Source organism: Scophthalmus maximus, chromosome 8 (genome assembly GCF_022379125.1).
Source record: "Scophthalmus maximus strain ysfricsl-2021 chromosome 8, ASM2237912v1, whole genome shotgun sequence".
Classification (NCBI taxonomy): Eukaryota; Metazoa; Chordata; class Actinopteri; order Pleuronectiformes; family Scophthalmidae; genus Scophthalmus; species Scophthalmus maximus.
Window position 1 is genome coordinate 8,991,176 of NC_061522.1, and position 27,257 is coordinate 9,018,432.

Genomic DNA, 27,257 nt, shown 5'->3' on the forward strand with positions numbered 1-27,257 from the left:
CTTCACGCACTCTCCATCGGCTTTGATGTGAGTTGGACCTTGTCCTCAAACAAAATCCCTGACAGAGCAAAGACAGGTAAACTGATCTCATTCTCTGAATATTAATAATAATACATTATAAGACAACAACCGCAGCGAAACAAGAGCTCCTTGTCCAAGTCTCACTCTCTAAATCAAATAATTGTCTTCACCAATTCACTCGGTGTAAAATTACCCTCACCCTATACTTCTGACTGTCATTCACCATCACATCCAAGATCCCATCACCATAACTGGTGGCATATAAATCAGTTCTAATGTTATAAGTAGGCTCTTTAACAGGCAAGAAGCCATAAACCAAAACGGGAAAAGGGCCTAGACTTAAAACCTTAATTTGACCAAAAAAGCTCCCATTCACATCTCCCGTCCTTGTGTCCTTGGGTTTCACCTGTGGATGCAGGGGACAGTGGTGTCCTTGTTTGATACTAATTATGGTCCTCACCTCAAAAGTTCCCCCCTGGGAACTTCCCTCCTCCCCCTCCTCCAAGGGGCCTAAAGACACACTCAGACTGACTCATTAAGTGTCGTGGAACATTAAGACAAACCAGGGCTGTCTGAAAAGGCGCAGCTCATATGGAGTCTCACTGGAGACTCTCTGTCAATTGTCTTATCTTCCTTGGCATGTGGAAGTGTCTCCTCAGGCCAGTTGACTGCTGAAAGATGCATGAGCTCACGAAGAGGCGAGACCCTGAGCAGAGCTTTAGTGTTGCTGTCCCAGACAATAGTCCACGGTCAGTTTTGTGTGAGGCGTTTTATTTTTAGCCTGAAAGGGCATACCAAGCGAGTCCAAGATCTGCACTGACAAATATAGCCCTCGCAAAATATTTCCGAGTTCTACTGTTTCTCAGCCATCTCCTAGGACATATGAGGTTATAAGAGTGAAGGTTGCAACTCAAAACACATGTCTCAGCAGCCTTTTCCTTTTTCATTCTTTGGCAAAGGGTCTGGTAATTAGGGAGTCTAACCACATCCTTATTTACTCTGTTCTGATAGATTTTTAAAAACTTGAATCTCTGTTTCCGATATAGTCTTTCAGCACTTAGCGCACTGATAAGAAATGAATGGCTAGATGTACCAGACCTGTATGGATCAGTATCACCAATGGATCAGATAAGCACAAACAAAGCATTTTGCTCAGAAGGATAATTATACAGTCACATAATACTTCCCCCTTGTCATCCTTTTACACATTGCTTCAGCAATGAAAGAATCCACATGAGCCGGACTTTCCTCCTGCCACTTCCAGATTGGCTGAAATGTCAGGGGGGTAAGGGGGGGGGGGGGGGGGGTAAGAAAAAAAAGTTGATTCACCGTACTGAAGGTCAGCGCAATTAAGCAGTTTTAACTCTTTAATGAAAAGCACAAAGTCCATTCTTTGTGTAGCGGGGACAATAATTTAGTGGTGGGGCTCTGCCCTCCTGTGGTCAGCACAGCAACTCTCAAGGTGTCTCAGAGGTACAATGACTAATCCTGTTAGGCGGTTTCTTTTGTTGTGTTTGCAACAAATATCTATGAAGACAAGGACCCTCAAGTTGTACTGGGGTTCAAAATCCCCCCCCCCCCTTGTTTTGAATTATGCAGTTTGTCCCCACAAACAGGTCTTTTGCACAGCAGACATTTTGATACATCACAGAAGGAAAATCACAGGTGTAAATAATGAAATGTAGCTGCTTCGGTCTTATGGTCCTGGTATTGTGCATGCTAGCTCACCCTCACACTGTCATGGCTAACAGGAGACAGAATCATTTTAACATTATTAGTTACACCTGGGTCTTTCCTACTATGATAAGTTGAAAGCTCTGCGTTGAGAATATATATATTCTCATGAATATGTTGCCAAAACTATATATGTGTATAGGCTCTTCATGTGCAGGAAAGCACTTGGAAATATTCAAATGACTAGTGCTTATCGTCACATGAAGAAGTAATGAAAAGATGTGTACGTAATCCTGGAAATAGATAAAAGACAAACAGAATAATGAATAGTTTGCCAAATTTCTTTGCATTGATGTTTACATTTTACGTAAAATAAATGAGGTTTATTTTCTTAATTCAAGTTTGGCTGTATTTATATTTTCTTTTTCTTTATAGTTATTCTTAATCAAGTTTATTTATAACTAAAAGATCAAGCCTCAATTACATTTCTTTGTCATGAGTTTTTGATTACAACATCTTAGGAATCTTTTTTCGGTATCGGAACACTCCCTAATATCTGTATTGCCCCCAAAGAGCCATATCAGTCTGGATTCTTATTTTTTTGTATAAACGACTAACATGCGTATTGGAGGATGGGAGCTTATTCTTGACCATTAGGAGCGGTATAACAGAACAAGCCACTGTCAGTGGTTCACATAAGTGTGAAACTTTGGTTACTTGATAAACCAAGCTCCAATAATTGAATACAGACAGTGATATGAAAGCTATGAGAGACAATGAATGGACCTTTGAGCGTAGGTTTGTTACATATTTTGTTCATCTACATTTTCATGCAACCAGGAAGACTGTATGATGCAAATGAAAGCCCCTGAGCAGCTACTGCATGGACATGGTGGTGAGATTATTTTGTCCACTGAATGAACTTTTAGATCTCAGTATAATTTTTTTTGTGTCTGTTACACTTTCAAATTTTCTTTTTACTTCTCATATAGCATTTGGGATGATACTGTGCGTTTATATTTGATAATTCTGTGTCACTATGTTCTTTTTCATTTTTTTTGCGCCCTTCCTTTTTTATTGGTTGGCTACGGTTGTCAAGTAACTGGTATGAATTTCCTGCTTTAAGTTGGACCTGTCAGACAGCACAGCCCTGACCGAGGAGAGCCTACAGCTGTTTCCTTTGGAGTTATGTGTTATATTAGTCTACGCTGCTCCCCATAAATTCATGCATTCTTAAATTCCTGTGGTTGACTTATTGTTGCCTGATGAATGAAAGTAATATGACGGAAAAGTCATATCAATTAAGCAGTGGGTGAAGACAGTGTGCAGGTGTTTGTTCCCTCATGCTCCCAGCTGAAAGTGTCCTGAATCTTAACATTTCAGAATACTCAGGTGGTTGAGGCGACGTACAGAAATGTTGGCTGATATGTAATAAGTGTTTTAAAATGTTGAGCAGGGCCCATAATATGGATAATAGAGTCCCTCCAGTTGAAATAGAAGCTTCGATAATTTTGTTCATTGTAAACACTGGTGAAGCATGAAACCACTGACAGAGGAGCAGCACTGCTCTTTCAACTAGAGCCAAAATATGTTCAGGGAAGTTTTACTTTCCCTCAGCTTTCCACCCAAAACATGTTTCTGCCCATCAACTGATAGTAATAAAAGAAAGCTGTTGATTATGTTATTTGAAGGATGTTTGTTTATTGGTAATCCGATCTGAATTCTGATTGGTCACATTTAATGATTTTTCTATTACATGAAAACCACCAACCAAGGAAGGATTTTGAGTCCGTAATGTGAAGTGTTTATTTCATTAATAAACACCATCTTCATGAATTTTAAGCTTAATAAAATTGTGTGGTGTCACAATCAATTAAATTGGTTCATTACCTACATGGTTTATGGCAGTTGTTCAGATAGTCTTGTATCTCAGTGAGTGCAGGAGTAAACAGGAGTGGTATTTTCAGAGGATGATACAGTATAGTCTGATAAAGAAGTTTCAACTGCACCCAATGGCAGACAGACGAAAAGTTACAGAATAAGAGAAAAAGCAAAAAAGGAAAACAGCTAGCAAGTTTCATACCCAGATGTTTTTAGCTGTTGGAATCCAGGAGAGTTTTCGTAGTCACAGAGTGAATGTTGGACTTGAAACATGATGGCAAACGATGTTGCTCTGTGTCTACTTGATGTGTTACTAGGCAAATGTTTACTGACACGTGGTTATACATGATTACAGCCATGGCTTGGAAGGAATGAATGATTTGGAAATAACAATGCTTTATGATGTTGTAATTTATTCAAAGACCAAATATAAAGTCCTGCCAATATGCATGGTAAAATCGATTAGCTTTCCCTCATAAATAATACACAGAGATTGAGTAACAGGCAAAAAGAGAAAACTTGGCTTTGTTCTTTGTTAACAGCCATTACAACAATGCTGTGTTACACAAATGATGAGGTTAATCAGCATGTTGCTGTGTCCTAGTGAAGAGCAGCCAAGTACATAACAAAACAAAGAACTAATAATTACGAAATGAAGCTCTTTGCTTTTTAATTACAATGTATATTTGTAAAATGTCACATATGAGAAGTTACATAATATTCTAATTTGGTTTCTATTTTATAGATATCAAAATATTATTATTTCTTTGCATTTTTTCTCTTTGTCCCATTGAAAGACCAAAAAGTTTAGAAAGGACCCACCATGGCTACAGTAAACAGCTGTACAACACTTAAATATATTTAAACTAAAACTGTGTCTTTCTTAGTGTTGCCCATACGGACGACATGAGGCCACTGATGATACAACAGTTCAAGTAAGCTTGCATGGGTGGCTGGGGGGTTGGGTGTGGGGGTTATTGCTACACAACAAACACAACAAGATGGAAAACGAGGAAAATTTTGTAGAAAAACAAAAATAACACATTTGTCAAATTGACAGGACCTGACACATCCAAAGGGTCTTGATGTAATCAAGAATTGATGATTCACACTAAATCTTAATAAGTGAATTGTAAATCATACTATACCATATAAATCATGTTTTTTTTTATCCCTGAGGTTTGCATGTCTTCACAAAGACCTGGCATAGTCTGACTTTCTCACTTTGCCACAAACTGACTACTTGGCCTCAGAAATGAGAATATCTCCTTATGGTCCCTGCTGTTTCATGATATTTTAACAATTGGGGTCAATATTGTGCGGAACTTTTGTGGAACCCAGGGCTAAGAAAATACTAATATTACATTTGTCTATTAGTCATAGTTACTGATACGCCAAACCCTGTTTTCAGATGAAAACAGCTGTTTGGGTTTTTCCAATTTTTTTCTTTCCTTTTCTTCACATTCAGTGTTGCATTTGTATGTGTCCACCCACATAAAGGCCCGTTAGAAGGACATTTTCTTGCTTGGGCTTTTGAGGTCATAATACCATATGACTAAGACTTGAAGCAGCCTGACATGACAAGTGCAAAGATGTTGTTTTGATGTATGGGTTATCATAAAGCATATGTGTGAGCCAAGTATTCATCAAATCAATAATTGTGGCCTCACAATACTTCCCCCAAATCCCAGTGAACCACGCCCACTGAAGAATGAGCACACAGCATCAGGACAACTGATAATCTCAGCTAAATATGGATGACATATGTGCAGATACTATGTAAGTACGTATAAACCAGTTGTAGCTGAACAATTCAGATGAGGAACATGTAGTCTGCAAATGTCTGACTCAAAATATCCTGGAGTGAGCTCTCGGAAGGGTTAGGTCACAGAAAAAATCCAGAAAAATCCACTGTTGTTTAAGTGTGTATACACTTCGGCATAGGTCACTTAGAGCTGTCTATGACAACTGAACCAGAATCAAGGATCTATAAATACCTTTTTAGGTTTATAAAGGTTTATAGGGGTCCTGGAATGAAAAGACAGATCAAATGATTTCAAAGCATAAATATCATAAGAAAGTCTGGTTGGGCTGGTGTTTGAACAAGAATTGAGACTGCTCAATATCTTCAACACTAGTGTGTTTTTGTCATAAATCTATATTAGATAGATAGATAATTACTGTATTGATCCCAAGCTGGGAAATTCCGGAAACAAACAATTTGAACAACAATGGCTTACCGTCACTAATTTGAAGCACCCAAAAAAACAGCACTGTGATACCAGCATTCTCCGAAATGCAGTTCAAATCCATCCTGTAACATGAATTGTTCATCCTGAATCCTCTATTCTCTGCAATCACCAGCAGAGGGCGACTCACTTGTTACAAAAAGAAGTCCGTTTCTATAGAAGTCTATGAGAATGAGTTTCAAGTCTTCTTCAATACAGCATGATGTTCATTTTGTAGTAATAACTCATTTAGAGTAAAGTAGTTGATAAAGCACCGTATACATTGGAGCGTGGCTACAGCGTGATTGACAGCTAGTCCGGCCAATCGGTGCATCATGGTTGCAGGTGTAGGTAGGCGTTCAGTGGACAAGCTCTCACTCAGACCCACCCCCAATTCTACATCCGGTTGCAAAAAAACCAAACATAGCGCTGATTAAAATCATGTTCAAATGCGAAACTCATACGGAAACGTCAGTTGACAAACTAACGTGAAGTCACGGTTAAAAGCTATAGGAGGGGTTTGAACACATTCAGCCACGTACCTGCAGTCAAAATGAGTGTTACAATTGCACCTGGAATTTCAAGGTGCTATGTGTAAGTTTGTTGCTATTGCTACACAACCAACATTAGCATGAACAACTGTTTACTTACCAATCTCGCAGAAACGTTGAAAGATCAGCATCCGACTTCATTTCATTAATCTTCTCGGGGTCTCCGGTGGTGGAAAGTCAACAAGTCAACTTTTTCTGTGACATTCTCTGCTCCAACTGAAGTTAGCATGCTAACCAAGTAGCCACAGCTGGCCTCAGACTAGACCTACAACCAATCCGAGCAAGGATGTAATGTAGTGCGCAGTTACAGGAGGAAACTGTCATTCAGATTATAGTAAAATATACTTTTCAGTTGGTTTAACACTGTCTCAATAGGATTCAACTGAACTCTTAACATTTAGTGGTAGCCATCTTGGTTGGGTCACGACACTGCTTAAGCTTTTAGATAAATGGTTGTGATTGGCCCAAACAGTTCCTGGTTGGTAATCGTGTGGGAGGTGGGCCCCCCAAAAATTGGTGGGAAAATGTGCATTTAAACATGAGCAGATATACAAAAGTTTCAGACGAATACTTTTGCCAAGTGGATGGCCTTAATTACCACTGATGTAACATAACAAGATGTGGTGCATAGCTCTCTGTCCATTTCTTCTGTGTAGTCCGATACTCATGGAGGTGGATGCAGGTTATCTTCCAAGGGGACAATAAAACAAAGCACATTGAACTGGCATCACAGAGCCATGATTGAGATAATGACAGTGGGTTGGGAGACTTTAGTGCCCAAGCCGAGTATAATCTACCGTAAATTGAGAACCCCATGTGTTTTCGTTGGGCTTTGTAGTACAACTTCTCTGATTCATCTCCTGCTCATTAAAATACCAAAGACTAGATGAAGTAAAAAACGAATTATTTTCCCTCAAGTCCAGTAAAGTATGTCTTTCAGAGAATAACATCAAACCCAAAGCACAATCGAGCTAATGGACACTAAGAGACAAGATGAACTTTGAGGATTAAAGCATAAACATAGTTGTATTAATTGAGTACATGTATACATCATGACTGTATATTATACAGGTCAAGAAAAAAAACTGTCATAGGACAGATTCTTAAGACAAACTTGAAACACACTCTCAAGTTCCTTTATTTAACATCTTCACAGCATTTACTTCCCACTCATCACCATCGTTTCTCAAAACCATCATCGTCAACACAGACCATGATTGCCAAGTAAATTCTGAGCTATTTCAGGCAGCAATGTTATTTTATTTGATTCCACTGTTGCCCATGGTTTGGGCTTTGCACACTCCCTTGCCGGCGACTTCAAAGGCAGCTCCCTTGTAGGTTGCAATGCACTGGCCGTCTGTGCGTAGGTCTGGCTGAACCTGCTCCCATACTTTCTTTTTAGGGTTCAGCTCTTTGTCCGGTTCACCTGAAATCAGATGTCAGATTGATGCGTTAGAAAAGACTTTGTTCTCTGATCATCCATCACAGATACATGGATCCAGCACTGTTTTTCTATGAACCATTTGTGGCACATCATTCCCTCGTATTGCCTACTCAAACATAGTTTTAATATATGAATGCCAAGACACATTGATCAATGACTTGATTTTTTTTCTCTATATACAGTCAATAAAAATTGTGAGCATATGACCAACAATTACATACATGACTTATCAGGCATATTCTAGTTTTATTTCTCCGACATGAGTTGTGAGAAGTCTGACTTTCTATCATGTTGTGTTACAGCATCAGCGTTCTAAAACTGCATTTGTTCTTTTGTTATTCAAAACATCTAAAATGAACTTCTCAAGATCACCAAATGCATCCCAGTAAAACAGTTAAGGGACGTTCTCAGTTCACAATGCCTTTTGTTTTTGATATTGCTTGGCATTTGAAAAAATTTAGAGCTGGTACAGGCTGGCTTCTGTCTGGTGTCAACTTTTTCCTCTCTGCACAACTATCTCAGGGTCTGAGGACAAAAATCTGTTTCATTTCCACAGGCTGTGATTTCCGCCAGTTTACAATCCAAGAGTGGCAACAATCCGTTTTGATCAGAAGCGTGAAAAGGTTTTGATGAGCGACTTGCGGACATTCTGAAGTTCAAGCGGAAGAAACTGGGCTCCATTAGTCAGGGAAATGGGGGCAAGTACAACCATATACAACTCACACCAGCAGTAGATTGGCTGTAACTGAATCTGTGCTACAGGGCCATGGTGGGGAAAAAAGAAAGAAAGAGTGAAACCAGGAAAAAAGACAAGCTTCTTTTACTGTTATTTTCCATTACATGAACTGTATAAAACAACCCAGGCTTTACATTGTAAACAAACATAACCTCAAACCCATTACAAACCATCCACCAATCCGATCTCTGCTGTACCTTGTTTTTTATGGAATCGTTTAAATAAGAGTCTTTTTAATGTAGCATCAATAAAAATTCCAAATGGATCCCTCAATAATCCAACGGCTTTTGGAGTGGCTGGGACATGTGTATTGCAGGGATGAAAGCCTCGGCTGATACAGGTGGGCCGTGGGTACTTGGACCACTGATCCACCTCCATCACATCTTCCCAATTCAGTTATTGTTCTCAGAAGAATGTGAATAATAAGAGCAACCTTCTTCTCGTATTCAGCTTTGAAAACTTTCAGAATCACTGGATTCTTGGTCAGGCCACAGTCATTAGGGATTGTATTTGGAATACTTTGCAGCGAGGACCTTGACTCTCATACGGTCTAGTTAATGTGCTTATTGAAAGAGAATAGGGTTCATATGTTTGAAAAAAAAAAAGCTTTACATCAGTTTAACTTATCATGGCAGTTAGAACACTTATCTTTACGACTGGCTATAAAAAAAAAAATGTTGCATTCCTAGCAATGAATGCTGATTAGCCTGTCAAATCAGCAGTCACAGGCCATTTAGCCACCACCAAACAGAACTGAGGAGTCTTCTAATGAGAGCTTTCAGTGGGGTCTGAGAACACATCATGATTGGTGTGGCGTGTTGTTCCTGGCAGACACCCTTCATTTCCTAAAGACAGAGGTATTTTGTGGATACTAGGCTGAGAATTTTTTTCAGTGGTCTCAACTCAAACACAACCGCTGACAATCATTCTGTGGCGATGAAGCATAACGACTGTCTTGATTGGTTGACTTGAACATTAAATGTTAATGCAGAAGATTAATCTGTTTTTGAGGGCACAGTAATCAGGCTTTAGTACCTGGGAAGCCCTGGAAAGTCACTCTGTCCCCCGGTGCCGCTCCACTTGGAGGATCAAGGATTTCGACCTTGTCTGGCGAGCTGGCACACATGACCATAGCCTGGGACACCACTCCCCTCATCTTGGCTGGCTTCAGGTTACAAAGCAGGACTGCCATGCGGTTCTGCATCTGCATGGGGGACAGAAATTAACTACATTTTTACAGCCCATATGCTTTACACAATAGAGAAGAAAAACTAATTATACCCAATTTACTTAGTAGGCAATTTAATTCAACGTGAAATAAAACAAAAAACAATAGACTGTTCAACTTGAGCAACATTTCATGTGTACTGTAGACATCTGTCCTAAACTGTTATTTTATGATGTCTCACACTGAAACAACTGAATGGTGCCTATTGTTTATCCACACTCAAAAGTACAGTCATAAAACTCCATAATACATCTTCTCAGATATTTCACTCCTGCTTACATGAATAGATGATAGCTCATATAAATAAGACAGTTTAAGAGAAAGTCAAATAGGGATTTATTGCCTCTGAGTAATGGACTGACATAAACACACAATAGCTCTACTTTTTCAAAACTGTAATCAGAGAGCACTTAATAAGACCGGGCTACTGAATTCCACAGCGGCAACACAGTTGACTACATATGGGTTTTCGCTTTAATTTGTCACTTGTCTGTACTTTAGGGAAACTGTCTAATATTGTGCATTAAAAAATAAAACAAGTTGTCCCTCCAAATATTTTGTTTTTTAGGTACAATAGGTCTTTTTTCTCAGAATCATCGAATAATGGTTGAATAGTTTTTCATGACTATTGAATAGTATTTTTGCTTGAAATGCCCATCACCAATATGATGTAGATCCAACATAAAATATTTAACTGCTCAATAATGAACACATGCATGCGGAGAAGTCACTTTAAATAGACTAATAAAACCTTATTATGAACCTTGAGAGAAAAGACAGCACCACTTGTGCATCTAATGAAAACAAATCTCAAATAGAGTCTGCAGGGATTTATCAATCTATAAAAGCTATTAAAAAAAACCTAATTTGTATTTTATTCTACATCCTCCTCTCTCATAACCAGACGATGAAGTATGTCATCTTACTTGCAGCTGTTGCTTTTGACATTTACAGGCCTGCAAACTGAAGCCTGATGAGACATTCGATGATCTTCAGGTTAGCTCAATACCACGTAGCAAGTACAAGGGAACTGGTTTCCAAAAGAGAAGTGACTTTTTAATTGGTAAATTAGTACGTATCTCGACATACATCCTGATTAATTCCTGTGAGGTAGCAAACACCTCCGCTCAGATGGTTCCGTGTTCTAACTAATGTCTAAGAAACAAAGATTGTACCTGGTCCAGAGGTATGTGCTTGACCAGCCCGCTGACCACTGTTCTGGGTGAAGCCTCTCCCACATCAACCTGCTCCACATAGAGACTGTCGGCATCTGGATGCTTCTCTGCCGCTATTATACGCCCAATACGCAGGTCCAAACGAGACACATCCACCTTGGCATCGTCCTGGCTGGGAGCTGCCTGCTTTTTCTCCGCTTTCTCCCCTCCTTGCATTAAAAAGAAGAAAATACTGTTATATAAAGACAGTATGCAAACACACACACTGCCTTTAGAGTTCATGTTTCGGAGTTTTTGATATGGGAAATATGTATTGAGAAATTTGAATTAAATCTATTTTTTTTTACCAATGACATTTTGATATGACAATTTGGTCGGGTGTCGTGTCCGTCCAAAACGGAACATCAGACAGTAGCCATCCATCATGAAGGGTTTGCTGAGAGGCATCTGTGAGATTTTTTCATTCCATTACACTAAATGTGCATGATATTATAGGAAATGTTTGTTGGAAAGCACTGTGGATGTTTCAGCCAGCTGATATATTTCCCAGGGAAATTATAAAAAACAAATCATGGATGAAACAATACTGGGCATCTGTCTGGAATCTGATTTCATTTCCTCCCAAAAAAAAAAACAAAGCTCACCAATGACAGCCTCGGGGGGTGGCATGTGTTTCATGTGATTCATAAATAAATAAAAATAGGACAGTTATTTTACAGTTCTTCCCAGAAATGTGGGGTACAATACCTTGGCTTGAATGACGTTACCAAAAACCACTTTTGGCTTAAAGTGAGTGCTACACGATACACGACACAACAGAATAACAGATGCTTCCACCCAAAGAGACAAAGCGACTCGCCAGGCTTTCATACACACTTTCATTCCAGTGGATCGTACTGGTCAAGTGATCACAGTCTTTAATCATTCCTCTGCCTCCGCACCAACTCTGAAGAACAAAAAAGAAAAAAAAATCCAGCCCCTGCCTTTGATATTCAACATTCCTGCCTTGAGTGATCTTCACAGTGCAGTGATGACAGTAACAATATCTCGAATGCAGTAGGGTTCCACATGGGTTTGCATTCTTACAAGTGATGACTGTTTGAATGAGGTGAGAACATTGCTCTATAAAGTAAGACAACATTTTGCATGTAAAATAGCAAATTGGGGGGGAATAAATATCTCTCAACAACAGCTCTCTAACATCTGGATACAAGGAATGCGAGACACTTGAATGGATTTGTCAGGGTCTTAAAGGTTGTTGCTTCTTCTTTCTAAATGATCACCCAGGACTAATTATTTAATTTCTATGGCTGACAGTTCTTTTAATCAGCCCACATTGCATTTTGCCGAAAAAGAACTAAAATCCGAGTGATTTATTTGTAATTGAAATCTTGAGGCATTGTGGATTTTCTTGTTTTGGATTCTAAATTTATAATATATGTAAAACTATTAGATTACATATTATTGTTTTGCATGGGGATATTTTGGTTTGAAGGTAGGGCCCTAGAATGATACACATTCATAAAAAATTAATATTAAATCATTCCCATATTGGAGTCATTCAGTAAACATCTTCTAACGGAGGCCCAGAGATCTTGGATCCATTAACATTGCTGCCTTACATCCATTCTCACCCGATATAAGAAAGTATTAGAATTAATTCTTTATTAGATCTTAGAGAAAACCTTAGGTTTAAAGAATGTTGTTTCATTCAGCCATTACCTTTTTTCTCTGGCTTCTTCTTTTTACTCTCTTCTTTGGAAGGGGGGCTCTGGACAGCAGCAGCCGGGGAGGCAGAGGGTGCTAGACCAGAGGGTTTTGGAGGGGTGGGCTTCGAACTGCACTCAACAGCGGGTTCCCCTGATGGCATGGCCACCTCCAGTACTACAGGAAAGACATTTTCAAAATGTTAGCACAAAGAAAGGGATCAAATAGAGGATTGGAGGTACAAAATGGTTTATCAAAAGCACAGACCAGAGCATATCTGCACTCCTGCGAAATAGAAATAACAAAGTGCACAGGGCACACTACGTCTTCGTTGTGTCTTTTCACGAACAGAGCTGGTTGCATCAACATAATACGACGAAATGATACAGAGGGAGCTTTATTTACGGACCAAGTGGGAGGACTGCCCCTCCTGATGCAAACACTTTTGATGGGAAAATGACACAGTGTCCAAGCTGATGGAAACAAGGAAATGGAGCCATAAAGCAGGGAACAATGTCCTACATAACTCCCCTGGAAAAAATAACCCTTAATTTTAGGCGCCTGATGTTTGAGTTCCTACAAAACCTTGTGCCCATGTCTGACAAACATCGGTCTGCAGGCGCACCACCATCACCATAATGCTTTTAATTCTATGTTAGGACCTGAGATAAGGACCTTTCCGGTTTACCTTGGAATTATGGGCAATAACTCTTGACGTTCCACTTAAAGTTTCTTCTCAAGGATTTTTGACATTTAGAGAATACAAAATAAACACTGTAATATCACATAATGATACTTAAAGTAAGTGAAATATTCAACCCCAAGAAGCCATTACACCATTATATCAAATGGATTTCCTCTAGACGTCTTAAGCATTACTTTAAGCACATTTCCCAAAACTATATCTGGAACTTGTACTATAACTTGAACTTGTATCAGGAATCGTTAGATACGTTGGATCTCAACAAGGATTTATCTCATTAAAAGTGAGTGAATAAAAACAATGGAGTGTTTAGCAGTTAAGTAGACAGATACATGTATTTCCCTCAGGAGTTGGTGGAGACCCAAACAGAAATAAAAGGAGAGTGAGCACGGGACTTAGATTTGTACAGTTAGTTGTCAAAAACTTTGCGTTCATGTTTGCAATAACAACTTCATGAGGTAAAAATAGGACAACAAAAGCAGACCCCCCCCCCCCCCCCGTAAAATTGAATGCTGTAAATGTTCTGTTTTTTTTAAGTTTCTTGTCTGCACAATAAAGGAGCCACAGATGGATTTTCAATTTACTTCAGCTGGTTGGAAGTTAATTTGACACTTGGACTTCAGTTGTCACTATTTTTATTTTTTGGCTGCAGAGAGTATTTGACTGGCACTATTATAGTTGCATTGAACAGTTTATTTTTTCCCCCTCATCTCAATAACAAATCAGCAATGTCAATTTAAAATCCATGTTTTAAACAAGCTGTTTTATATCACCCTAAAGCCACTGAAAAGAAACCCCCAAAAAACAAACTTCGCAATCAGATACAAAATGTGGAAAAACATAGCACCAGGCGCTGGGACACATTCCTTCTATGTTCCAACACCAGCATATTACTATTTTTTTAATAAGATTAAAATGCTTATTTCTTCCTGTCTCTCTCTTTAATCTTGCAACCTCCTTCTGGAAAACATTAAATGTGTGTTACTGTGTATGATCTGAGCTGTTTGCCCTTGAATGTCAATGCATGTCACACACAATAGCTGACAGACATGTTGTCCCCATCACAATGTGAAGCACTATGGTTGCTTATAATAAAAACAAAAGAGATCTGGTTATAATGAGCTGAAGAGAGAATGCACTAGATGTTATCATCGATAGTACAAACCAAACAGTGCTCTAATGAGCAACAACTGGCATCAAATGTTCCTAAGTCAGACAAACACAACTGGATCTATAACTTGATATAAAACGATAACAACATCAAGGTCTTTTTTAAGACAAACAAACATTTGATTTACCAAGGAAGTCTATGTTGGGAACCAACACTCAACATACCTCCCCTCCTCTTCTCTTTTTCCAGCAGCTGCTTTTTCAGTTCCTCTATGTCATTCTTCAGCTTCGCATTCTCCACCATCAGTTTCTTCTCTTCTCTGACACTGGCCTGGACGACTGCAATGAGGCGAATTCTTGTTAAAGCAGCACAGGGATTCAATTTCAACTTTCCACAGGGCATTTTAAGAACTTTGACACTTTGACTATTGATATCAACATTGTGAGTCTTCTGGGGTTAAAACAAATCATGGATTTGTGAACTTATACAGTTAGTTTATAGATTTAAAAAATTTTGATAACACATTTTACTCAATTTGCAACATAAATAGGGCCTACATTCCACTTATTTATCAATTTGTTTTGAATAAGACGTGATTAAAGGCATTAAACAGGGTCTCTAAACAACAATAACTACAACTAACTATATACTAACTATAACTAAATACATATGAAATAAATTCAGCATTTAAGATAAACAAATAAATTATTTGACCATTCAATTTATATGCTGACTAATTTGCTAACGTTTATATAACTTATATATATAGGTTTCCCATACTTGTTAGTGGTTCTACTGGAATTTCGCTCATATAGCCTCTGTCTAGACAAAATGAACTTGAAACTTTGGAAAGCATTTATATAGCACTTTTACAACAAGCCTTTCATTTGCTGACAGAGTAGTTGTGTATGGGTGTTAATTTGCGGTGGGCTGCCTCACTAGTTTTCTCCTTCAGCAGCTGGACTTGCTGTTTCAGATACTCGATGATCTGGTCCGCCTCGGCTGCCCGCTGCTCCAGCTTCAACAAAGGATTGTGACTTGACATGTTGACCAAGCGGCGAGCTAGGAACCTATAAAGGCAATGAAGACTTACAGCTTCCCAATTCTATAAAATGATACAAGTACATATTAAGACTGAAATTATTGTGGTGAGATTTACATGTGGAGTAACTTGTGTGTTCTTGTTTTAAATATAAGTAGGGGGTCCTCGTGAATAGTGACAACTTCATAAGTCACCCTATTCCTTGTTTTTTCTAATGAAGTTGTGTGACACTATGTAGCAATACAAAACAAAATGGTATTTTCAAGCACCACGCTGAACATCTATGAAAGGTACACGTTGGGAGTTGCAAGGTCTGCATTCCAGTACAATCCCACCACAAACTACAGCCTCCAAAATGACCACAGAGTTGAGACAACTTCTGTCTCAACAAAAACGGCACATTGTAGGGATGTTGAAGGGATGTTCTATAGGATTGCACTGCATTGTAAAAGGTGGTTACTGTTTTAGTGCAACATTCCTTAACATAATGTTGAGGCAGCATTTATTTTCATAGTTAAATGCTGTATATTCTTAAATAAAAAAAATAAGGAACTGTGAATGCCAAAGTGCAAAATGACACACTGACAGAGCATATTCTATTTCGACACGTTTTCTTTAATATGCAACTTAAGTGAGTTTTAAACCACGTGTTGCTGAAGTGACAAAATCTGACACCTGTCCACAAGGCAATGTAGAGAGATAATCAACATGTGTTGATTTTCATAAAAATGACTAAATCTTGATTCCAAACTGAAGGTTAATCTGTTGAAAAAATAAAAAATAAAATGCCAATTTCTTGGATGAGTTGTTCTTTCTGTCAGTGACAAGTGGTGAGGTGGCATTCAGATATTCTATCCTTTAAATCATATTATGCAATGAGTTTTGGAAAAAAAGTTAAAAAGGGATCAGCCACCGAAATACAGCTGGACACCAGTTTGAGTTTAGGATTATGTTCCTTTATCTACTGAACTTCTTGAAAAGAGAGGAAAAGAAAGAATTTTACAGGCCGAGGCCTGGAGAAGAAAACGTCTTACACATATAACAGGGAGGCGCTGGAAAACAACAGCTGGCCCAAGATGAAAACAAAATGTTGGGGGATGAGGAAATTAGAAACACAAAAGAGCTGGAGTTGATAAAATCAAGGATCAAAGCATTTTTTTCAGAAAGTGAACAGATTTAAACAGGACCAGTGGTGGAGTAGTAACAACAGCCACAAAACGGCAGATCTCATTTGGATAACCCCTGAAAATGGGTCCTGGGGCCGGGGTATGGTCCATAGCATGAAGACATAAAGAAGCCATTGCAGCTTTTGATTTCAGATGGAAATACCCAAATGTGTTAACAATATTAAAGAGACGTGTGCTGTCACTGGCTCTCAGCCTGCCTTATGTATCTGTCTTCACTCTGTAGGAATTCAACTATCTTAGATTCATCTTCTGGTTTGGATAAATATATAAACTCGGCAGGTGAGGACAGCTGGTACTCAACTTGAAGAAGGCATCTAACTACTTGCATTCTTATCTCATCTCCTAAAAAAAGCCATGACGTCATTCCGTTCAAAACGGTTCACCCATTGTACATTAATGTCAATTTTCAAATTGAACTATCAAAGATAATGCTGCATAGCTATGCACCGGACACACATGTGGTTTGAATTAAATCTGTAAATCTGTTAAGTTTAACCACCAGCTTTCTCTGATACGTTGGTGTGTCAGCAGACCGACCAGGAGGCAAGTGTTTCCTCTTTTCATACTCAATTACCACAGTAAAAATATAATGTTGGAGGATAGTTCCATACCTGTCTGCCAAACAGACCCTTATGAAAGAAAAGAGGGCGCAGTATGGCAGCACCACCCAAAGGAATTGCAAGGACCTACATACTGTAAGAGCTGTAGGCTGTCTTTTAGCATTTTACGGGATTAAAATTGGGTAACCCTAAAACTACAGTATGACTATTGACAGTCAAGTCAAGTAAAAAAAAAAAGATATATATATATATATATTTTTTTTTTAAGCACATGCAAGTACAAATACATGCAATAACAGTCCAGTAGTAATTTGAGTTTGAAAAAGTCAACATGCCATTAGCTTTTCCTAAGTTATAGACATACAGAACGCATGAGTTCTCCTACATGACAAATGCTCAATTCATCATTTATAATTATATAGCATTTCCCCCCCCCCTTCAAATTATGGTTTAAAAATATGTCAAGTCAAGCCCATTTACAAGTGGCCATTATTTATTATCAGACAAAAATACTGCATTTAAAATAGGCTTAAAAGCACCTATTGTTAATTTACTATATACAGAAATGAACTAATGATAATTTGGATAACTAATAGAAAGTTATTTATCATGTACAGCGTGGATAAATAAATAAGTCACAGCATTATTGATTATTTGATTCTGTAAATATGATGACCAATTTCCTTCTCTTTTTTGTGTGCCAAATTATAAATTTAAGATTTTAAGATTGAAGATATAAAAAAATATCAAAATGTACAGATTGATTAAAAATCACAAATCATGTAATAATGAAACTGAAATCATTAGCTGCACCCCTCATGTGTATATGATTTGGTTATTGCTTCTTGTAGTTTCAGTCATTTCCAAATCACAGTGATAAGACAAAACATTATAATCCATATGACTGTGTTATTCACTCAATGAGGAACAGATGTTTCTTGTGGAGAACTGAATGCTGTGAAGTGAACATCTCTCTCACGTTGCGTCCGTTCGATCAATGAGCTGAACTCTAAATGGAGCCGTCGCCGGTAAGCTACTAGCTTAGACGTCACCAAAAGGTTACGGTTCAAATATAGCGACGGTTATTCGGAGCGGTTGAAAAACCCCCACAGAGGCAGTGTTATTACAAAAAAACTTACATGGACTCGTTGCAGCGAAAGCCAGCACGTTTCGGGGAGCGCTGGGGGGTTGTCAGCTGCTAGCCTTGCTAAAGTTAGAACAGCGAGTCGCAGAGAGGCGCATTCAGGACCCCGTTGAGTAGATCTCTATGTCATCCGGACGGGAAGCTGCCCTCGGAATTCCGAGCCCCACTTCTATAGATCAACAGAACGTGCAAGGAGGCCACAGTAACCGCCTGTGTATAATTACAGGAAGGAGAGAATACGTTAAAAAAAACAACAACGAATAAATAAATACAAGAAACAAATTCAACAATAACTAGTATTCAATATATCTTTCTGGCCGATTTAAGTAAGATTGTTCTTCGACGCAGTCTTTCGTGCACTACTTTGTCGCGCGAAATTGACGTCATGGGTCACGTTCACGTGAGCACTTCCCATCACATCGCGCAAGCAGGAAAAGGTTTTCATTTAAAAATATATTAAAGGAGTTATCTTACTCTCAGATCGTTCAGTGGACGGGACTATGAAGCCTTCCCGTTAAGCGTGAGTAGATATATTCTCCGGGGACAATGCGCGTTACATATTTATTTTTCTTGCAATAACACATTCATGTTCATAATTGGGCCACGGCGGGGACCGAAGCCCTTGCCTGTTTTAACACACATCTTGTTTTGTTTTCGGAGTCACTGCACATCTCAACCATATGATGGAAATATGTAGTATTTACAATGACAGTGTTAATATGTCGCTTGCTCTTGTCATTCTTTTTTGCCTCATACAGCGTTAACACGTTCATAAGCCCCTAGCCATCGTTGAATGGAATCAATAAGAAACTGGACATTGGTGCTATCATCATACTGTTGATGTTGATTTGAACACTCCTCCAATTCATTGTCATATAAGTGAATCACAAATCATTCATACCTTGCACTGGAGACTGTCTTTCCGATTCCCAGTGCTTCCAGCCGGTGGCAGGATGAGGCCCCTGAAAGACGCTCAGCTGGGGGCCTTCACCTTCTTCGCCTCCGCTTTGCCTCATGACGTCTGTGGCAGCAATGGCCTCCCGCTCACCCCCAACTCCATCAAAATCCTGGGACGCTTTCAGATCCTCAAGACCGTCACTCATCCCAGACTCTGCCAATACGTGGACATCTCTAGAGGGAAGCACGGTACGACTCTCTGTCTTTCCCTTTGTAACGTGTCTCATCAAATCTCCATCCACTCATCCATCCATCCATTTCATCACATCTGTATTATTATTAATATTATTGAAGGTGTAATTGTCATTGAACTTATCTAAAACATACCTGGCTATTTATTTATGCAGTCAGGACAGAACTGTCTTTATAGCTTTTGACTCTAGTCTTGTTTTATCCAGTTTCATTGTGTTGTTCTGTCCTATTCCTGATGTGAAATGTATGTTTGCTATGGTTTTTTTATGACAGTTTGTTGTTGATGCATTATATAAAGTTTTTTTATCATTTACAAGAGGTGGACGCAATGGCATTGTGTTGAACTGTATTTTTTGCAGATAAATACAACTGCCTGTTAATTTATTATACAGTCTTAAAGACAACATCTCTATGGCACAGTGTCAAAAAACACACAAAGCTAAATATGAATAAGTATTTTTTTCTTGTTTTACAGAACGGCTGATTGTTGTTGCTGAACACTTTGAAAGCAGTCTAAGCGATTTCCAAAAACAAGGGAAAACTGTCTGGTGAGAGGTCATTAAAAATCTTCATTAACTATTCAGCAGTAATTAGAGTACATGTAAAGAACCCACAGTGCCTCTACTTTGACTGGTGATGGTTAAACCTTCTATTGTTGAAAAATGATATTGTGTATGATAAGAACACATAAACCTTCCCCTCTGCTGGCTGAACATAGGTGTTTCAATGTTTGAAATGTTGATAATTTCTCCTCTCTGACCTAGTCACCACTTGACCATTTAAAAGGATTTGACTCACAGTTGTGTTTGTGTTAGCCCAGAGAAGGTGCTGCAGATCGCCTTTGAGGTCCTTGAAGGCCTGGAGTTTATGAACAAACATGGTATGGTGCACAGAGCCCTCAGTGCACACAACGTGCTGATGGACTGCAAGGTACTGTTTCCATCAAACTGAGCTTCTTTTATGTTTGTCTGAATGTCTCTCCAGCTAAAGGAAAATAGATTGATTACCTAAACGCAATACTGTCACTCTAAGATGGATTTTTTTTTCTTTGTAGGGGAATGTCAAACTGGCAAAGTTCGGCCTTTATCACATGACTGATCATGGGGCCGATGTAGATTTTCCCATTGGGTATGTCTTTTTCTCCTCATCTATCACTGAGAAAGGTTCATTAGTGCTGTTCTGGAACGCTTCAACTGGTTCGACTGAGCTATGTGAGCTGTCTGTTCGGGGTCAAAGGTTCACTTGTATTTCTTTGATGTTAGTCAGATCACGAAACAAAGGCAATTGACTATAACATTAAACCATAATTGCCCATCATTTTTCATAGAAACCAGGTTTTGGGGCATCAAAATAGCTTCCTGGTTGAGGAACTGAAACTGATCGTTGGACTTTTATCCTAATCCAAAGAGCTTTGAGTTCGACCAAGTATCTCTGTTTAATATCCTTTTGCAGATTGAAAAGAGAAATGATCGCACATGCCCACGATTTTCAACAGAAGACATCTGGATGGAAAATGTGCTGAATGTAACTGTCAAACAGTTATGCAGATTGTTTTGGGGGAAAACTGCACATCCCTTACATAATGGCAGAGATAAGAACAACATGATGACTTTACATAGTTCTTTTTTGTTACTCTGTAAACATGAATCAGTACAGTATAGATTGCTGGAGGAAACTTGGTATCTTCTATAAGTGTTATTTATTGCCTGACAATGTAATGTTCTTATCTGCTCTATGATCTTGACCTCAGGTACCCATCATACCTTGCACCAGAAGTAATTGCTCAGGGCTGTTTCCACCCTAGTGATCCTTCCCGTGATGAAACTCCTCTGCCCTCAGGACCCAAGACTGATGTCTGGTCACTTGGGGTGTTGCTCTTCGAATTGTGTGCAGTAAGAATCCTTCATGAACCACTTTATACAAGTATAAAATATTCACACTAGACTTTTTTATGCTTTTAGGGTTTTACCTGAATTTCATGTTGTGTGAACCTGTTACAGGGTAGACGCCTGCTGCATAATATTGATATAAGCGAGAGATTGAAATTCATTCTAACCCTGGGTAAGTGAAAGGGCCATAATTATTTTTTTAAGAACTCAGCAAAATGCGCTTAAGCTAATTTAGGGCTTATGCTGTGATAATGTCATTCTTAGGTTGCATGGATGACATTGTGACTGTCCTTGCTGAGGAACATGGTTGCCTGGATACAATTAAGGTAGTAAAAATCACTGGCTGCCTCAATCATAATTATCAATCATCAATTTGAATGGCAATTTGTTAGGAAATAGCCATTAGCAATAATTGAAAAAAATCCCAATATTATATGAAAAAATAAATAACAATAATCTTAATATAGCACAAGGACTTTGTCTTATTTTGAAAAGTTTGATATTTATGTATGTAGTCAGCACTGATCCCCAATAATAATTATTTAAATTATAATTATAATTTGAAATAAATCAGAATTGCATTGTTTACATGTATTCAGTCACGTCGATGTTCTCCCACTATTCGTTTTGCATAAGCCCTTTCAAATCGCTCTCGACTTTTTGAGATTATTGGAAGTTTCCATGGGATCTGTCTATATTGTATGTACTGCAGCTAATAACCTTATGTTTACAGGAGCTGCCGGAGAATGTTCTCGAGTTATTAAGGAAATGCTTGACCTTTCTTCCATCCAAAAGGTAAATACACTCTTTCCTGGATTTCATATCCTGTCGGAGGACATTGGCCATTGAGTTTCCAAAACACTTTGGTCATGCATGTTATGTAGTAGTCTATGCAGTATGTACGGCAAGACTCTGGATTCAGGCATGCTGAAAACAATAGAGTGAAATCACATCAAAATTAACAGATTCAAGTTATGGCCTGACACTGTGATAAAAAAAATTGTGACTTTGTGGGTCTAAAGTTTGACATAAACTTGTATATATATATAATTTCTCAGACTTTAAACAAAAATAAGCTTTGTGTTTTTGTATATTTTGCTGTTATGACCATGGATGTCTTTGTGTGTATCCTCCAGGCCAACCCCTGCAGCGCTGCTGGGAGACCCTGTGTTCGCTGGAGTCTCATGCCTCTATACACCCTTCCAGAAGCCTGTTAGCCTCTTCTCCTCCTCCCTCCGCTGTGCACATCTGGAGCTCCCGGAGGACATCAGTGACCTTTGCAAAGGTCTGCCCCATCTACATCGAGCTGTACAGTGCATCAACACACACACACACACACACACACACACACACACACACACACACACCCATCACCTCAAAAAATACAAGTTCTTTAAGCTGAATTGATGTTCTCGAAGAAGCTTTAATTTGAGATGCTGACATCAATACTCACAACAGGAGCAAACGGAAGTATTAGTGAAGTAGAGTCAAAACATCTACTGTGACTGCTCACTGCAGTGAGAATCTTTTTTTCTTTTTCTTTTCATAGTTTAGCCTTTTCTTAAGCAGCAGCTGAATTTAAAGATTTTTGTACAAAAACATTTATGATAATCAGTTCCTAACAGCAGTTTAATTTGCATTTTTGTATGTTAGGATGTAATTTTCGCTATTTGCTAAAACCTCTTATTCCCATAATTTGCACAAAATTTGATTTGTTTCATTCTAAAAACCTTTGAAGCATAAATCATGTTAATCCTGCTCAACATTAAACAGGGTTAGAAAATGAGAGGCACACACGCTTGCTCATCGAGTATACTGTACAATGAGCAGTGAGCAAGAATGTACGCATACGTTTGTTTTGTTGTAGGCCAGATTAAATCTCATAAGGGAAATGTATTAATGGAATTTTCTTTGAATGTGATATAAACACAATACCACTTCCATATTACTAAACATGTTGGGACATTATGAAAAGGTAATTCATATTGTTAATAATAAAAATGATGCAGCTGCTGTTACATGTGACTTCGCCACCTGTGCCTATGGGGAGATGTTCAGTGTTTTGTGTGTGTGTGTGCTATTAGACGACGATGAAGACTACCTGTCAGAGCGCGCCATAGATGAGGTTTACCACCTGTGGTGTCTGGCTGGAGGAGACCTGGAGAAGGAGCTGACCAACAAGGAGATCATACAGTCCAAACCGCCAATCTGCACACTGCCCAAGTACATCTCACACTCATGCACACACACTCGGACGAATTTGCTAGTGGATTCCATACTCAAATATGGTAAGATGTGTTTTTCTTCTTCTGTTTTTGCTTTTGCCCCTTTAGTTTTGTCCTGGAAGACGGGGAGTCGTTTGGCCAGGGCAGGGACCGGAGCTTCTTGCTGGATGACACCACCGTGACACTGTCTCTGTGCCAACTCCGAAATGTAAGACAACGAATTAATGTACTGTACAATATTGTGTAAATTAAGGTATTGTGCATTAGGTCAAGAATTGATACTCTGCATCTGTTGCCCAGTGTTTAAATTAAACAAAAAAAGAAAGCACTTTTGCAATCAATAGTTGATTCATTGATTTGCAGATTGAAAGAAAATGAATCGTCAATCTTTACTCAAGGAAAAAGGCCAAACATTTGATGCCTCTAGCTTCTCAAATTTCAGACTTTGATGTTTCTGCTTGTCTCACCGTCACTGTAAACCAATGAACCTTGGATTTTGGACTGTTGATTTGATGAACCAAGACATTTGAAGATGTCACCATGGAGACCATGGACATTTGTCATTTGCTTTCTTATGTTTATAGCCCAAAATAATTAATCGAGAAAAGTTTCACCGCACTAAAACTAATTATCAAATCAGTTCTCTTCATTCCTCTCCATAACTCTGTAAACTCCATAACAAAATCAACAAAGGAATATGCAACCCCAGCAACACAGCACTCATTAGCATGAACACTATTTTCATAAGTGCTTCTTTATCACACTTTTTGACAGAACTGGGATATAAACAGCACAATTTTGAATTGGTTAAGTTCGTGAAATATGCCCCAAAATGTGTGTCGAAAACAGTTGGGCCTAAAAGCCGTGCGTTTTGCAATGCTGTTTCACTTAGCAATCTGTGTAACAGAACGTAGCATTGTTATCATTATTATTTTTATTTTTTGATGAGCTTCTGTCTGCCTTATCCAGAGACTGAAGGATGTAGCAGGAGAAGCCTATTACCCTCTGCTGGAAGACGAGTAAGTAATCTCCATCCTTAAAGCTACTGCTGGCGTTCTCTCTTCCCCTGTCACTGTTTCTCACTTCAGCCGATCATTTGTTTTGGCTCGGGTGACGTCATATTCCCTTCACTTCTCCCCCCTCAGACAGTCGAGTCTGCCCCAGTCCAACAGCAGCAATGAGCTGTCGGCCACCGTCACGCTGCCACTCATCATCCGCGAGAGAGACACCGAGTACCAGCTCATCCGCATCATCCTATTTGACAGGCTGCTCAAGGTCGGGTCTCCACACAGATTCACCCGCGCACATATGCACACACACATCACATTGTTTTTGTACTTGTCTGCAACAGTGTTTTATGTGCTGCTGCCTGTCTTTGCCAGGACACTCTTGAAAAAGAGATTTTTAATCCCAATCGCTTTTTGTTCTTAATCCTGGTTAAATAAAGGTTATAATAATAAAATAACACGCACATGGGATGCCTGAAAGTGTCAGAACATTTGTCCTGTATTCATAATCATTATTATCTAACAGTGCATTATTGAATTAATACTGGGTGACTTATTCTTTGTTCAACGCTCTGTCGCCAGGCCTATCCTTACAAGAAGAATCTTGTGTGGAAAGAGGCCAGAGTGGATATCCCCCCTCTTGTTCGAGGACTGGCATGGGCTGCACTGCTGGGCATCGAGGTACAAGAGTAAATTATTACAGTTGTGCGTTGAGAAAAATGCATGGTTTTAACCTAGTCGTTTTCACACAGGGAGATATTCAAGCCAAATATGACACCATAGACAAGGATACTCCCATTCCAACTGACAGACAGGTAACCCCCCCTTTCTTTTTTTAAAATATCCATAGCAGTAAAATGTTCAGTCACTTATTTTTTTATTAATAATAACACTTTTTTTACCTGAAGCATTTTGTCTGTATGTGTGTTCTTGGCGCAGATTGAGGTGGACATCCCACGCTGCCACCAGTACGATGAGCTGCTGTCATCTCCTCAGGGCCATATCAAGTTCAGGCGTGTGCTGAAAGCCTGGGTAGTCTCCCACCCTGACCTTGTCTACTGGCAGGGTCAGTCAATCTCTTTTACCGCCACACTCGATGTTTCTTTTCACGTCTTTGTCTCCGTTCTTGTTTATTTTATTTCCCTCTCTCTCTCCCTTTATTGTGCTTTACAGGACTGACCACTAGATGGTGGTCATGTCACATCTCGCCGCTCCATGTACGCCTACGTGACCTTACAGCATGTGTTGTGATTTTCTTTTCATTTCAGGTTTGGATTCACTTTGTGCTCCGTTTCTATACTTGAATTTCAACAATGAAGGTAAAATTCTGTTAAACACTGTAGCTTAGTGCTATTTACTGCTGTTTTCATTTCTTCCTTCATTCATATGTCGTACTCTTCACAGCGCTGGCATATGCCTGCATGTCTGCATTCATCCCCAAATACTTGTACAACTTTTTCCTGAAGGACAACTCTCATGTCATCCAAGGTGAGATATTCTTCTTCTTATTGGTGACACAGTACTTGAGTTTTCTATTGTTTCTCCTGATTGAAATATAAATAACACACTCTGCTTCCCTTTTCTATATCACTTGTTTCCACTTCAGACATCCAGTGTTCTTCTGGCTAATGTAGTCAAGTTGCCACTGCGAGTTGAGTAATATGTATTAAACATGGTCAGAGCATTCGGCTAAGTTCAAAAACAAATTAACATCTGCTGGCACAGAGCATCAGGCCGTCAGCCTGCTGTTGATTAAATTTTGCCTCCATGTTGTTCCTAAGCTGCGAAAACTAATTTCAGTCTGACTTAATGGAATTTGCAGCTGAGCCACATCATTTAGTGATAGGGAAACAAATGAAACCGCAAAAGCCTGCAGAGAAATGTCTAAAGCAATTCCTACGTGACTGATAAACAGCCACGCCATACACCTCTTGAACTCTGTGGGGAGCGTGGCTATTATCATTTCTTTCCACTGCAAGATGCCCTGGAGAGCAAGCTAATGTTTATCTGTCTGGTCAGAGCTCTTTTGTTGACTTACAGTGTGAAGAATGGCATTAGACCAGCATTACGCTGCATGAGTTTCCATTTGACATGTACAGTAGATTGTTTCCAAGTTTGCACAGTGGATCAGCAGTCTACCTGCAGCACTTCAGTCATGAAATGAAATGTTTTCTCCCCAGTTCTTTATCAGAGGGTAACAAATAAAAGCTCAGATGTCAGCACAGGATTTGCTGGTTTAACAAATTATCATTAATTAGCTTTTTTTCCCCACACGCAATGCATTCATTTTGTTTACTGTTAAGTCTTGGTTTGCTCAAAAAATAAAACTTCCTTTCAGGTTTTTGTGCACAAGTTGCACAGTAGATTTTCATATTGTGACCTTTTGCCCTCTTTGCCTGTCTTTCAGAGTACCTGACTGTCTTCTCCCAAATGATTGCCTTCCATGACCCAGAGCTTAGCAACCATCTAAATGAGATTGGCTTCATTCCAGATGTAAGTCATCAAGGGTGCGAGTCACACTGACGATAATAAACAGTAGTGGAGGACATAGCAGCGTAGCACATTTGTCTTTTATGCAAGTTTACCTTTAATGGG

At 39.1% G+C, this 27,257-nt stretch overlaps 2 protein-coding genes across 3 annotated transcripts in view; one reads left to right on the forward strand and one right to left on the reverse strand.

Annotated features, from left to right (window-relative positions):
* Positions 1-7,475: 7,475 nt before the first annotated feature.
* On the reverse strand, positions 7,476-18,543 carry LOC118311861 (aminoacyl tRNA synthase complex-interacting multifunctional protein 1). The gene is made up of 7 exons (XM_035635950.2): positions 18,388-18,543; positions 15,399-15,529; positions 14,684-14,797; positions 12,661-12,822; positions 10,939-11,147; positions 9,571-9,739; positions 7,476-7,781 (listed from the first exon to the last, which is right to left on the reverse strand). Coding segments are annotated over exons 1-7 (954 nt in total). The 5' UTR covers positions 18,390-18,543; the 3' UTR covers positions 7,476-7,614.
* Positions 18,544-18,756: 213 nt separating this feature from the next.
* Positions 18,757-27,257, forward strand: part of tbck (TBC1 domain containing kinase) — a 32,338-nt gene continuing 23,837 nt past the window's right edge. For both annotated transcript variants that reach the window (XM_035635945.2, XM_047333620.1), the window contains exons 1-20: positions 18,757-18,912; positions 19,326-19,538; positions 20,017-20,089; positions 20,357-20,471; positions 20,596-20,669; positions 21,292-21,433; positions 21,542-21,602; positions 21,695-21,756; positions 22,164-22,225; positions 22,567-22,715; positions 23,515-23,653; positions 23,764-23,863; positions 24,625-24,674; positions 24,801-24,930; positions 25,245-25,343; positions 25,415-25,477; positions 25,602-25,728; positions 25,931-25,981; positions 26,067-26,150; positions 27,070-27,155. In XM_035635945.2, coding sequence (XP_035491838.2) covers positions 19,346-19,538; positions 20,017-20,089; positions 20,357-20,471; positions 20,596-20,669; positions 21,292-21,433; positions 21,542-21,602; positions 21,695-21,756; positions 22,164-22,225; positions 22,567-22,715; positions 23,515-23,653; positions 23,764-23,863; positions 24,625-24,674; positions 24,801-24,930; positions 25,245-25,343; positions 25,415-25,477; positions 25,602-25,728; positions 25,931-25,981; positions 26,067-26,150; positions 27,070-27,155 — 1,860 coding nt within the window. In that variant the 5' untranslated portion in view covers positions 18,757-18,912; positions 19,326-19,345. The remainder of the gene's footprint in view (positions 18,913-19,325; positions 19,539-20,016; positions 20,090-20,356; positions 20,472-20,595; positions 20,670-21,291; positions 21,434-21,541; positions 21,603-21,694; positions 21,757-22,163; positions 22,226-22,566; positions 22,716-23,514; positions 23,654-23,763; positions 23,864-24,624; positions 24,675-24,800; positions 24,931-25,244; positions 25,344-25,414; positions 25,478-25,601; positions 25,729-25,930; positions 25,982-26,066; positions 26,151-27,069; positions 27,156-27,257) is intronic.